Raw genomic sequence first — 15513 nt, forward strand, 5'->3', positions numbered from 1 at the left:
ATATGAGTCATCTGTTATCAGGAATGTGAAGTTATGCCTATACAAGAATATTAAAATCCAGTGAATATTTTGTGTTTTGTGAAGTGGCTTCAGGGCACTGATGTTTTTAGTTTCTAGAAAGGAAACAAACAAACAATACATGAAAAAGAAGAAATAACAAGGACACACGGTGCCACTGATGCAAAACAACTGAAACCATCATAACCATCATACAAGTGCAGAGACACAATGCCATCAGTTTTAAAACTGTAGCTTTGGACCTGTAGTTCTGATCTGACCTGCGCCACCTACAGGCAAGAAAAGTAACAGTAGAAGCAGTTCAGGCCTGCAGATGTAAACGTGTTGATTTGCATCATCTACAGGCAAGGAAAGTAATAGATCTCGCAATTTTACGGCATACAGGTGATAAATGTTAAAACCATAGTTTTTAGCCATGCATACAGCATCAATCATTGATGGCAATGACGGTCTGTCAGTCTGTCTGGCGGTTGGTTGGTTCAACACTTTGGCCAGGATTGAAATATCTCAAAAACGATAAATGGATAAATTGCCATGATATTTTCGTTCAAGGTCACCAGAAAATGAATCCTATGGACTTTGGTGATGCCCTGATTTTTCACTGACATTGTTCCAGCGCCATCATTAAGTTATAATTTCAGTTTGTCCAATACTTTGGTTTAAGACTAAATATCTGCTAAACTAAAGGCATTAAACACTAAACACAAAAACTAAGATGGTGAACATTATACCTGCTTAACATCGGCACGGTAACATTGTCATATTAGCATGCTGACATTAGCATTTAGCTCAAAGCACCGGTGCACAGTCTCATAGAACAGCTAGCATGACTGTAGACTTTTGGTCTGGTTTTTCTTTTGCTGCTGTTTGTGTGAATAAACGTAAAATATTTTACTTTTGACAAGTTGAGCAAATTTTCTGCTACGAGGAGGAGTACAGAGTTTACACTGCAGTAACATCATATCCTCTGTTCATTGGGGAGAAAAGGAGGTTCCTAAACACTAAGATGGTGATGCAGTGGCCAAATGCAATGTAGGTTGACCTATTTATTAAGCACTTTAAGTTAGACATAAATCCTCAGCAAGGTGAAGTCACCCTTTTGAGTGCCTAAACACGGAAGCAGTGACCATTAAGATGTTATATATAGATGTTATTCTTCAGTGCCCTCTGAATGAAAATGTCACAAGCCATCATTGCAAGTATATTGCATTAGGAGGCCATTGACTCAGGACTGGGTTTATACGCACAGAAAGTTAATCCTGCTGCAAGCAAACTGAAACATCTTTTTTTTCTCATCAAGGTCACACCTGAACTCCTCTGTGGAAAAATAAACCTTCACCTCTTTGAAATGAGATGTCAGAAGATACATCGTCCACTTTTTTAAACTGTGTGAAAACCGGTAATTTACAGCAAAACATAAGTCCAGAGGAGAAAAATCAATACCTATTCCTCAACGACCGGAGTATTGACTTTGTGTTTTGTGTGAGGGTATTTCCAAGAGCACCAGAAAGTGCTGCTGATAAGATATATATTATTATATGCACTGGAATAAAAGGCTTGATTCATCACGTGTCCATAGACTTGTTCTTGTTCTGACAAAAAGATAATAAAAAAGAAAATAAGGAAGGAAAATAAGGAAGGAGGAGATTGTAATGTGATAGTGTATAATATTTTGGAAGTCAATACATCTTCTGTTTTTGAGGTATGAGCTTCCTCGGTATATAGAAGTGCCCTGAAATATCAGGCCTCCCTATTAAACTTCCTTATTTACTGCTACTTTAATTGAAACCAATTTTAACTTCAAGTTGAACTTTGAATTAATGGCTTTTTTGCAGGGGAACAGCCCTCGCTCACTCTGCTGTAAACGGAGCCCTAATGTTTCTTGAGAGGTTTTCCTGCCCTGCTCATGTTTACGACCCCACACAACATTTGTTTCCGCCGGAGCACAGCTAGTCAAGCAACAAATTAGCAGCGACTGGTGGAACAAGATTCTCAGAGGGCCGTCGTGAAAGTTTATGCAGTGGAGTCTGACATCCAATTAGCTGCTTCAATCTGTAATGCCAGTCAATAAAAAAAGAGAATACTGGCATTATGTTGATTAAATACTGGAAAATAACTATGTTTATTGAATTACTGAGGGGTTGGAATTAATTTACGTTTCTCACACTTTGAATGAAATGTAGATGATCGCCTTTCATGCATTCTGCAAGATATAACTATTTCCTAACGTTAAAAAGCCTATATTTGCAACTGGCTCAATTTCTATAGCAAGCTGATGTTGTTAGCATTACCAATTTGAACCACATGCCATGAACATTTCTGAACTCTTTTCTCTGCACAGTAATAGATACGTCAGCCATTTCTTCATGCAAACAGACATTCCCATTCCCTTGCAGGTTTGTTTGGTGATGGTGGGGTAAATCAATACGACTGCTTTAATGAAAAGCTCTATGAATACACTCGGCTGTCATTATGAGAGAGCTAATGGGTTTGTCTAAACTGTGCGCAGTTCCCCGGTTACAGTTTTCGATTTTCTGCTCTTACAGAGTGAGACACTGAGATTAAAGGGTCTTCATGTGTGTATGTGGGTTCCAGTTTGCCTGACACCTCAAATGTGTTTTCTACCCCTGTATCTCTTGAGATGAACCCTCAAGCTTCTCCTCTCTTCTCTGTCAGATAAGTGACAGCTGACCTGTCGGAGGAGGGCAAGCTGTAGAGACAGAGCACAACACGCCATACTCTGAAAACCAGCCCACCGGAGGGGAAAACAATGGCCGCCACAACATGCAAACAAGGGCTGAAACGCTAACAAAATACCTGTAGTTAGCTAAAAACATAGGATTATTTTAGCACCCAATGTCTGGCCAAGAGGAAAAGGTATATTGACAAACTCAATATTGTCTGTCCGTCTCAGTGTCTCTTCTCCTTACCTTTCTTTTCTTGGAGAAATTATCGCGCTGAATGGCCAGACGTGAAATACTTTGATATTTACAACTATTTGATTGAATCACCAGGTAAGATGATCATTATTCTAACAAGATCTAAGATCAAAACCAGGCCTTGCATAGCTTAGTTAGCTTCAACCTCTACAGTTTGCCTGCATATACTGCATATACAGTTTTACCATTCTTCCTGCTGCTGCATCACGTCTTATTGCCCGTCTCCACTTTTGTCTTGTTAAAGGCCAGTTTTTCGGTTCAGCAACTTATAAAAACTTAGTTCTGGGTTCTTTAACCTGTTGGTAGTGCATCCCACTACACAAAAGGTCTCTCTTGTTCTTGTGTATTTAGAAGAAACATTAGCAAAATAAACCAAGAAGTGCATTTAAACAAAGATTTCTTTTTTTTGACTCTTTTGGTAACTATCTGGGTCTACATGGACCATGCTTGACCTCCTGTTAGTTTTGTTGCATGTGATATGTCAGGACAAGTTACAGATTAAATCCTTTTGTATAAATGGAGTTTGACGTTCTCAGCATACCTCCCATTTCCAACCTGATAAAAGGTCTAATCAGCCAAAGTGTTTGAAAAGCCACTGTAGGGGGACCGCTGTAGGGATCCAATCAACTTTGGCTGTTTGTACATTGTCTGCACTTCATCTGGCCATCTCCCACTCAAGTAACAACTTTCTCTTTCATGCAAAACCAGCACAGCTCATCAGCATCTCCTCCGGTTGCCACATTTACTTCAACTCTGTCCCCCTCCTCTGTCACATCTTGTCTTGTCAATCATCATGCAAAGAAAACATTACTAATAGGCCCTGCCAGCAATTGTTCTCAGTTACATATGTGTGAATAGGCATGAATGAAGTCTGTGTCAATGGATATCAGCACACAGCGAGGGAACAGAGGCCATGTAGGTCAGTGATAGTGATTTCTATGGGCTTGGCTCATGAAATTTGGCAGAGTGACAGACACGCAGGAGCAAAGAGCACCCGGTCTTTTATCTGAAAGCGTAAGTGGGCCACGGCATCACAGAAGGGGTACGATCCAGCTGGGCACCCAAATGTGACGCTTCAGGACAATGGGAACGGTGGAGTTGGGTAGGTCATGAATCAAAGCGTTTGAGGGTGTGAGGGTGAGGAAAGGCGGCACACAGGGGATGAACGGTCACCTACTGCAAAAACACAGAAACTGACTCAAACTGTCACCATGCCATCAGGGGTACTGTTTTTTTTGTCATTGCTCTGTTTTGTGTCGCTCCCTAGACACGTCAATTAAAGCCAGCAAAATTGAGACTGTAGACCCCCTCAATGGTGCACTATGAAGGAATAGAGCCCAGAGGTGGATGCTTCGGGGGGCCTGCATGATGCTGATAGCGGCAACAACAACAGCAGCAGACAATGAGACCATCCATTTGGGGGTACCAATAAGCAAACTGCATCATCTCATCCAGGACGCAGCGCCACTCGACCACTGAGGAATCAATTCAGGGGACTGAAGGTTAAGTGCAAAGAAGATTAATAACAGTTGGGTATCTCATTAAAGTAAGTCTTTAAAATAAGCTACAAGTCAGGTGACCCTTTGTTTTAACAAGTTGGCGAAAGGACCCTGTGTGAGGACGTACAGGAAGGCTGTGCATTGGCTCAAAGAAAGAGGTCTTCACTTTAGCACAGAGGTGACCTGAAGCAAATCTCCCTTTTACAAATGTGCGATAACATGGAAGTCAATTAACCATATTACATAGAAACTGCATCTCAATAATCACATTTTCTTTGTAAGTTTCATCTATGAAAGAGGGCTTAAATATTAGACTATAGATTCACAGTGGAACCCAGATTCTGTAGTTTTGTCCAGGTTTATCCAATAATCAGAAAATTAGTTCATGACAAGTTTCTTTTGCACTTTCCCTGATGGATGTGGAAGAAACAGACTTAATGTACGCATGCATTAAGGCTGGTATAATGGGTTAATCCACAGCATGCGTGTGGATGATCGTCCCCTTGAGGAAGGATATGTTCAGCTTGATCACATAGTTTCTTACATACAGCTTACCGGTCTCCCCTCCTATTGGACTGGACTGGATGATTAAAAACTAAAAGTTTATTCAAAACAGTGAGTCATCAAAGTTACAATGAGCCCTTCAGAGCTCTCTCAGTTCAACCTGATCAGTAGGCTCCTCCTAAACAGGAAGGCTGAGGGCTTGCAGCCACACAGGAAGCCACACTAATTAGTCCAACAGCGTCCTGCTCCTGGCTGAGTAGAGCATCATTAGGATGGACAGCGGCGCTGCTGAAAGGTAACACTCATATATTCTGATGAACGGTAACAATGACTTGACTAAAACTGCTGGAGCACCGAGAATTTAAAGGCTGGATGTTATTTATACATTATGAAGTTTATTTATGGTGCAGTAAGAATAACAGAGACAATAAGAGTCTGTTGTTAGTGTGTTTATTATGTTTGAATCATTTTGGTTCAATCTACAGTTCCAACACTGATTACTGATTTTCACTATAGTGCACTTGACCCTTAACATAATTTGACAATGTTTAAATATTTGCATAAGCTTCGGTTGATAAGTTACAAGGTACTGAGGTGATAAATGACAGCACACGTCCAGCAGTTATCATATAAAAACCCAAACAAGACACAAAGCAAGAAATAAATACAGACATTGTTCAAAACATTCACATTTACAGTATTCTTCTTGGAATAGTTGCACACAAAACATGAAGCCATATGAAAAACAGAAACTTTGTTTCTTTTTCCTCTTAACAGTAAATCAATCTGCCCTCTCGGCAGGTCAAGTTAAACTAATGGAGATGGCTGAGGGGTGGGGGGCATAAAGCCTTGGAGGAAAGCTCTTGTAGTCGACACACTTCAACTACTAACTCATGAGAAATCACACAATCAGTGCCTGACTGCACAAACCTACAAAACAGATAAAAATGAACTCCACGAGAAGCACTTTCACGAAGACTTTCAAAACCTCACCCCAGTAAAATCATTTCCTCCTCAGATACGACAACTGGCAAACAATCATATGCAGCTGGTGCACATATACTACATGTTAACGCTAACTACAGGAATTTATATTATTTTCAGAATCATCATTATATTAGATTTATGTAATTCACGGACATACAAACAAACAAAACAAAGAAGAGCAGAGCATCCAGTCAGGCACAACAAATACCCTGAAAGTGAAATAATAATAATACAACACATGGGCTGGAATAACTCCTAATGAATGATTAAAGTGATCAGTAACCCAGATCTACTGCATCTCCATCAGGGGGAACATTCAATCATGTGACGAAGCTTTATATCAGATAGTGGAGGTTTATAACTACTACAGACTCTTCTTGGATATCTATCAAATTTAGACTTGTTTTGTTTAATCTGAAGATAGGAGTCGTATCAGAAATTGAGCACATTTGGTGAAAACAGATGGAAACGGCCCACATTACACTGTTAGATCCTGTATATGTAGCCTGAAAAACATACTCAAGATCTGTTCCTTACGGTCAAGAGATTGTTGTGGTTGCAGACAATTTGCAGAGAAAGTTCATAAGTGGCATGTTTGTTTCATGAAAACGACGGGGCATGCATTATGGTACATCTACTGTCTGCATAGAGTAACTGCAGCATGCTTGAGAGTGAAAGTTTTAGTATTTATGTCCATCGGTGCATCACGAGGTGCATTCAACAGGTGGTGGTTTGTGTTTTTGACCACATAATGATTGCAGATGAACAGATAATTAGCATTTGGCTAACATATGAGCTTTAAATTAATGTATTCTGGTAGCTCTACTTCTATATGTACTGTACAGCTCGTTGAACACGTCCCAACACGTGTACTCTAAACTGAAAATGAAGACATTCTACGCTGAGCTCCACTGTGGGAGGTGCTCTGTGGGACTGTCCATCTCTGCGGCTGGTTGATGCGTTCGGGGTCTGCTCTGTTAATCAGTCTATCTCTTGGGCCTGTCAATGTCATCGATGGCCGCCAGCAGTTTCTGACGAGCCTTCTTGTTTATATGCGAGCCCAGACAAACGTTCACCAAGTTGGTCAGCTGCTTCATGGAGTACTCCTGCACGACAAACACAAAGAGTCAGACACGCAGAATTCATTTATATATAGTGTTGCACAGAACCTCCTTCAGCCACCAGCCTGCTTCACCGTCTCACCCTGTGATTCTTGATGAACTGCTCCATGTCATTCTCCGTCAGGTAATATGCCTTGATGTAGGTCTCAACAAACTCTTTATCGGGGATGGGGCGCAGGTCGGTCAGCTTCTCCAGCTTCATGAGGAACTGTTGGAAGTCCAGCTGCATCAGGGCCCGGCCCTCGTTGCTGCATTTCTTCACATTAGCATAACTACAGTTGATAGAGGACAATACAGCAAAGGGGAGAAGAGGAGATCAGCATAGCGCAAAGTATTCATGTGCAGGTCGGCAATGACTGGAAAGTCATTTTTCTTTGTATTCATGAAAGTTATCACAGGTGTTGGTCACAGGTTGCTGTTCATTTTAAGATAAGATAACCTTTATTGATTCCACGTAGGGGAATAGAAGTGTACAGGATGTTAGTACTGTACTCTGTGTTAAAAGTTATAAACTTACTTTCAGGAATTACTCAGTGATCAAGTCATGTATCTAGGCTTAAATTACAGGCAAATTTGTCTCTGATTATTGAGGAAGGCATGTTGCAACGATTTTAAATTCTTTCATTTTCACTCCGGACTGTATTTCACTGTGAATTTCTTATGCATAAAAATTGTCTGGAAGACGTGTTTCAACTTGTCATATGCCAATTTTCATCAACGTTGGAGTCAAAATGGAAATACTGTCAAAACTCCAGCAGCAAAGTAATCCAGGTTACTAGATGATGGGAGACACTCGGAAAGCATTAGAGTTTTTAAAAATAAGTGTAAAAACATGTTTTTGTCTCCGCATGTGTTGGATTTAATCTGTTACTTCTTTTCCTTTTGTCTTGTTTTGTGTACATTATATGATTGTTATAGGAGATGCGTGTATGTTTACAACAGAATCAAAGTCAAATAGAAAAGGCTAAAAAGAAGGACATATAGGAGTCTGTGTGTGTGTGTGTGTGTGTGTGTGTGTGTGTGCGCGTGTGCGTGTGCGTGTGTGTGCGTGTCCTCTATTAAACACGAAGTCAGGGCGGTCCATACAGCTGTCTGTGCCATGTCAGTAAATGTGTGTGTGGGCCAGAGTACACATGTATTTCAGTGTGTGTGTTTCTGTTTGTGTTTGGCAGCGGGGACTGTTGTCCACTGGCAGGTCAGTGTGTGTGTGACATCTACAGTACATTAACACACCACACAGACAGGTCTGCTCTTTGTCTCACACTCCAGCTTTTCCCTCTTCTGTTTCCATTTTCTGCCTCACCCTCTCTCTCTCTCTCTCTCTCTCTCTCTCTCTTTCATCACCTGTCTCTGTCATCCTCTCTCTTCAGGCCTGCCAGAGTTTGGTGCTGAGTGTTTCAGCTTCGAGCTCAGAATGCTAACAGAGCCATTGCTGCGAGTCTCTAAGGGGGAGACGAACGCTGGACAGAGAAATTGAATAACAGGCTGAGCGAATCGGAGCACAAACAAACAAATATGACCACACTGCCTTGGTGTGCCAGAGGGGCGGGAAGACTTGCTGAGCAGCGCAGTCGTAATGGGCCATTTGTTCATTGGAAAGGGTTCAAAAGTTCTCTTACGCAATGGGAAGAAAAGTGCTCAACAAATGTGTTGGGAGGTAAACATGTTCCCTTTTCTCAGCGGGTGAGGGCAAACCTTCCACCTATGCTTAATGTCCAATGTTCTCTCTCCTTCTTAAAACACTTGCCGAGCACCAAACCACTTGACAAGCATTTGTATTGAAACTAAACCATTTGCTGTGCCTCCCATTACAACCCCACCAACACTTTCACTGTAACCTGCACAAATTCAACATCAGCCAATTTCTTGTTCCCAATAAAGTGTGTGTAACCTCACGATAATTGTCATCTGTTAGCACTTCGCCATCATCCGGCCTGCCTTACTCAGTGTTGCTGTGAATCCAGTCCGTCTGATCAGAGGGGGTTTTTATCACACCTTCAATCTAAAAACCTATTTCGCACATTCACTCGACACGCACACACACACATGCTGAGTTAACAGACGGCGGTGATGCAGCTGCGGAGAAAAAATGACAATCCATATCTCTCACTTACAAGGGAAAGTCGTGAAATGCATTACAAGGGATGTGTCAAGAGCATTTTGCGGTTTGCATGAGTGTCCTGTGTCGTGCAATTCCCTGGTGGGCCTTTGGTGAAGCAGGAGAGATGTGACACAGAGCGATGGCCGGCATGAATAGAGAAGGAGATGATGGGAATTTAGAGCAGTGTTCTTGGGGTATTACTCCAAAGGAACTTGGCAACAGAGTCTCCAGGTTTCTCTTGTACTGTAGGTAATTTCTCCTGTTCTTCTTCATTGATGCTTGACAACATGCTTTGGAAAGAATTTTTCTTTTTTAATTTATGACGCACAGATGTTCAAACTGAGGGATAAACACAGAGAGGGAAAAAAATTAAGAAAAACTCCACTTCACCTCGATAGACTTTCCTGTTAAGACGAGAGTGAGGGGGGGGGGGGGGGGGGCTCAAATCACTGTTATGTTGTTTAGGGACACCATTTACGACTATAACCTGAGAGTAAAGTGACCTTTTCAAACTAAGAAGGCTGTCATAACATGACCTCACCTTTAAGAAATAAAGCCACTACCCTACAGGTCTGCACTGTGTTTAGCATCGGTTACATTACTGTTTTGAATTATTCATTGTGCTAAAATGCAGATTGAGGAATCTTTTTTTCCTTTCCCTCCTCCTTGCAGCGCAGTATCATCCAGCATCAACTTAAACAGCATGGAACTGCTTCTTGAATAGCCGCTGAGATATCCTAAATACATATTTAATACACAAAACCTCACTGCTGACTGAGGCTTTAACTGTACTGACAAATTCAATGGTTTTAAGATGCTGACTTTTTTCAGATATTTTGGCAGGAATACAATTAAAGTGCATTCAGAGCTGAGATGTATACAGTACATTTGACCTTTGGAGCTTTTAGTCCTCACATTTGTTCAGGTACAGAATAACAGTACTACTAAGTATGGACATGCACATGTTTCTGTGGATGAAAAGAGATGGATGTTGATGTTGTTGCGTGACAAAATCAACCAAGGGCAAACTGCAGTCTGGACTTGTGCTCTCTCTCTTCAAGTGCTCTTAGCGGGAATAAACAGAATAGAAAAAATGTACAGAGAAGTCCCTCATGCTCAGGTAAACTTACAGGAACTGCAATCAGACGTGTCTCAACTCCCTCCGCTTCTAACGCCTATTGAAATCTCTAACATGTTATGAAGACTCTTTTCTATAACCGAGCTGCTTGTTCGTACATGTGACTTTTGCTTACAACTGTGGTTTCCTCTTAATTAGGTCGTGAAAACATTAAAACACACCAAACGTACACACACCAAACGTACACAGGTACAGCGCAGACTTGTCTTTTCACCAGATATTGAACGGCAGATGCGCATATGGAGCTTTATCAAAAATGTCTTTTTTTGTCTAAACCTTGTACATTTGTACAGTTCAAGGACTGTGTCAAACTGATTTTTTGAGTCACTGTTTGATACAGAAGGAAAAGGGGAAAATATGTTTTTCTACAGAAGTTTTAAGAATAATTCATAGTACGTAAAAAAAACGTTTTATTACTTTCTTACCCTTCTACAAGAGTCCTGTTGGCCAGTCGGATGCAGTGCTCCCACAGGACGTTGGACACGGGCAGCGGGATGCGCACGTGTCTGGAAACATCAGCCAGCCGCTTGTTGAACTGCTCAAACTCCTGGGAAGGAGGATGAGAAAAGCACAGGTGAACATTCAAGAGTTAAATAGAGTATTATAAAAAGCAGAAGGAATAAATGATGTTCGAGACGTGAATTTCTTTAATTGGAAAACATATAATTAGTGTGAAATTTGTTATGTAATCAGACACATTAAACTTGTATTATAAAGACATATCCATAATATTTAAAGGTAAAAACATGTTCTCAGCTTGTGAAAGGTATATTAAAAAAAAATCTAAAAACCTACATGCTATAGATGACATTTACAAGAGTAAACAAGTGCAGCCACAAACAAGTCTAAACAGGAAACAAACCACTATGGGACCAATAAGACACAAACAAAATAAAAGTCTGAACAGCAACATAAATATATTTCCTCTGTAGCTCTCAGCTACTCTGTGTTCCTGGACGACGTCCAACAGCAGCTCCCTCAATCTTAACTTGGAGAAGCTGAACAGTTATAAAACTACCTCCTTCTGTGAATAGTACAACCCAATTATTTACAGTCTGCGAAGAATAAACTGCATCAGGGGTTTGTGTCAATATCTTTGGTCATTTAACATACAGTACATACTCTGGTAGTGGAAAAAGTAATAAATCAGACAAATCAAGTCTAAATTATTTTTCCCCCGGAGTAAGCAGCCCACTGTGTGTCTGGGTTATTGTACCGCAGCTCTACTTTAACTAAGCTAGATTAATGGTTCTGCAGTCTGGACTGATGGACACAACATCCACAACATGAATCCACCAAGCCACAAATCATGCGTTAAAACAAATGATTTGTGTGCTGCTGAATACTTTACTCAGGTTTGACTCATTCCAGTCAGCCCTTGGTCGGCCTTTGGGTTCTTTTAATGTACATCCTTTAATAAATACTTGAGATGACCTGTAGTAACATCTCCTCCTCCAGATATCTCACCAGTTCTTTCTAGTTTCCATGCCCAAGCACAAAAAGAGGACACCAGTCAGGAGGGTTTTGTTACAATTGGCCTCCAAATGTTCTCTCTTTTATGTTTCAACACAAAGAATAAAGAGGAAATATCCCAGAGGACGATTCAGGCTGCAGGAATCAAAGATGTACCGTACAGTTCTGAAAAAAGGGTTTCAGCTATGCCAAACACTTGCAGCGTACTCACTGCACTCTGAAATCATCAATTATGGATGGAATTATACAATTATGATATTATGTCGCTGTTTTTAGGGAACAAATTGAAGTACATAAGGACTGTACATAAATATGATGGATGTGTCTCAGGGGAAGTGTGTGGTTTTCTAGCGCATGTTTGCAAATACATGTCTGACGGCTTTAATTCAAACTGCGTGGTGTTAAAAAAAATTATCCTGAATATTAAGGCACACACAACTGCCATTCATTTTGCAGCCAATAATGAAATGTTATTCATTCACAAACAGTCCCACAATAGTTTCTGACTTCAGCATTTTGTCAATGAAGTCATTCGGAGGCTGCCGCATTTCCTTGCCACTTTATATGCAAATCAATGCCATTGTTGAATGCTAGTGATCAACCTGAATTCATGAATAAAATATCCTCCTGAGTGCAGTACAACAAAATGTAGCACACCCTTTTCAAATCAATGCACATAACACAATCCATATGTATTATGAGTGTCTGACAAGTTGGCAGAGAAGGCTATTAGCACCTGATGGGGAAAAAAGTACATGGCAGTTGTAATATGCACCATGTCAGTCCATCAGCTGGACCGTTTTGACACGGTTCGGCATTTAAACCAGGACAGTGAGGCAGAGGCTTTCCCCTTAGGCAATTTAGCTCATAAGCTAAATTAGTTAGACTTAACTGCAGAGCCAGACAAAGCTCTATGAGCCATTCAGGAATTTCAAAAGGTGAGTTTGAGTTCTTTTTTCATTAGCAGATAACTTTTAACTGTGACATGTTTATTTACCTATTTCAACAACATCTGCAATTTCAAATGTGATTTAATCAGCACCTTCTCAGACATGCTGATGCATATATGGGGATTTGTCTTGCTTTGGTGCTGGTCTGTTCAGGATTTCACACCGCAGTGAGCCCTTCAGACCTTGCTGTCTCTGAACGTCAGAGGCGAGAAAACTAGTGCCATGTGTCTTTCCACCCCATGCAAAATTTATAATGGGATAAGTGGCCGGCATGCATAAAGACACACATTTAGTGGAAAAAATTCCAAAAATAAGTCCGCAACCGGTGAGCTCAGATGTCTTTAACAAAGCTGAAACTTCAGCGGAGAGCTGCATTAAACTCACAACGGCTCACCCATCTACTAAATGATTCACCCCATCCCAAATAATTGATGTTAAAGATCCCCAAATGAATTTAAACTCAAGGGGGAGGAACGTAAGAGTTCTTGACTTTAAGTGAAATAAAGGGTAATACTTTATGTAAATGACACAGATGTAAAATATAGATATTGCATGACACAGAGAGGGCTGCAGCGGTCAGTTAGTATTTGTTTGGGAGGAAAATAATAAACGTTGGACAATTCTGAGCTTTTCCCGAATGTAAAATAAACTAGGACAGCAAAAAGAATTTTAATAGGGACACCAGTTGTCTTGGTGTCATCATTTATATTCAACTGACAAAGAGTCTTAGTGGCATAAATGATGCAACAATCTTAATGGGGAGATGTTTGCATATTGCACATCTATGAAACGTGAGAAAAAGCTGTTCCAGTGAAGTCTCCATCCTTGTCTGGGAACCGAAGCTTAATGCAGCAAAAATTAGGATTAAAAATGCAGCACTGAGACTACTTTAAAAACTCTTTAAAGCTGCACTAATCAATAGCTTTACATTAACAATGGATAAAATGACCACATGTAATGTGAAAGGGGTCGAATCTAGTAATTCCACAGATAATTATGAACTGACTGTGCAGTTCCCCTCAGCTTTACAGAGCGTTTCAGAGTCTTTTTGGTTCACTCTCACCGCTCTCATCATCCTTGTTTCCAGTGTTTCCTGACTGTACGCTACCTGCCAGCAGACAAAGTCAGCAACTAGCTAGTAAACAAAGTGGAGCATTTAGATATTGTTGAGTTGATGAAGACCAAAAAAAAAGAGCAAATAGAAGAGTGAATGTTGGACTTAACATTGGTTGGTTGGCCAGAAACACAACTCCAAATGTCGCACCATGTAGCCATAACCATTTTAAAATATGATAATATTTCAGTGCTGTGTTTACACCTTGTTCCACATCTCCACAGTGCCCCCCCCCCAAAAAAAATTATGCTGCTTTAATGTTTCCATTTCCATTGTTTCAAAATGCCAATTCACTGTTTCTAACTCTACCCACAATCCTCGAACCTTCAGTATAGCACATTACATGTTACATCAACAGTCACCTACGCATTTCTTATGCAACATTACCTTTAACAGGACGTCCACATATACATTATGCTGTGACATTATCTCCCTGATGTCCCATTTAACTCCAGCCATCAGGAGCAACATTTGTTCGTAGTCGATGGCCTTGGCTGCAACAATCCAGTATATTGGTTTCCGAAGTTCACTGGCTGTAGACACCGTCTGAGAGAAGGTTGGGAGAATACGTGTGTGTCTTATATTCAACATGTTTTTCAGTGTTATGTAAGCAGAGAACAGTGATGAGGCAGACATGAAGTCAAGGCCTCTTCTGAGAGGAACATGTTGTGCAGGTAAAACAACGTCATAGACTGCACAACAATTCAAGACATTCAGCTGATGTTTGGGAAAAACAGACCTGTCTGTGTATCTGAACATTTCAAATGTCAAGTGGACAAAACAAAAAATAAATAAAGACTGGGAAAGAGTTGCCTGCGTGGTTATGAGTGACAGACAATTTTCTCCTTTGTTGATGGAGAAGATGAGTTAGTATCATAAGATTAAGATTATTCATGACAACAGGCACATGACAAGCTTGCAAAGTAATCGACTCATACCTTGGTCATCTATACTCATTTGGACAGAAATGTTTGTGCACATGTGGCTATAAGTTATAAACCACTTATTAATAGTGATTTTTACAAAAAAAGTGATTCTCTGACAGATCAAAATAAACGATAATGAAAGGTTTGGTTCCTGAAGCTGACAGCGATGACATGATTCACAGTTACTGTAATTACACAGACTTTAGAGAGAAGGTGCAAGTATACCTGGGAATAAAACTGTTGCAGGAAGGGCTTCTTGGCCGCAGGCATCATTGTGTCCAGGTGGGACTGGAGGGATTCAAATTGTTCAGCCAGAAACACACTGAGAAAAAAAAACCCACAGAAAGAGCCATTTAATTCAGCACAGTGGTGGCATTATATGGTCTGAAAAATGTTCTGGCGTGGCGCATAAATACAAAATGACGATGTTTCGTTTTTGTATTATTCAATGACAGATCTATTAAATAAAGCTGATACAACTTTTGATTGAATTTTGGTCTGAGGACCTGAATTGGAGCAACTCATTTGACCTCACTGATGCTTGACTCATACATCTTCTAATATTACAGCTCAGTCTTTCTGGTCTGACAACAGCAACAGACTTCAAGAGTTAAGAAAAGTCAAGGTAAAGTCTCTCACTCGTCACATTCTTCAGATTCAGATGTTACCTCTGTGAATTTGATAATGTGGATAGATAAGAAATGCTCATCGGCACCCTCTGACCATTTTCTGTGAATTGCAAA

General features: G+C 40.5%; 1 protein-coding gene across 2 annotated transcripts in view; it reads right to left on the reverse strand.

Moving 5' to 3' along the window:
- Positions 1-6540: 6540 nt before the first annotated feature.
- The window catches only part of vps50 (VPS50 EARP/GARPII complex subunit), a 95598-nt gene continuing 86625 nt past the window's right edge, over positions 6541-15513 (reverse strand). For both annotated transcript variants that reach the window (XM_070921429.1, XM_070921428.1), the window contains 5 exons: positions 14996-15092; positions 14232-14390; positions 10733-10854; positions 7151-7340; positions 6541-7053 (listed from right to left, as the gene is read on the reverse strand). In XM_070921429.1, the coding sequence (XP_070777530.1) occupies positions 6934-7053; positions 7151-7340; positions 10733-10854; positions 14232-14390; positions 14996-15092 (688 nt within the window). In that variant the 3' untranslated portion in view covers positions 6541-6933. The remainder of the gene's footprint in view (positions 7054-7150; positions 7341-10732; positions 10855-14231; positions 14391-14995; positions 15093-15513) is intronic.

This window comes from Enoplosus armatus, chromosome 16 (assembly GCF_043641665.1).
Source record: "Enoplosus armatus isolate fEnoArm2 chromosome 16, fEnoArm2.hap1, whole genome shotgun sequence".
In the NCBI taxonomy this organism is placed as follows: domain Eukaryota; kingdom Metazoa; phylum Chordata; class Actinopteri; order Centrarchiformes; family Enoplosidae; genus Enoplosus; species Enoplosus armatus.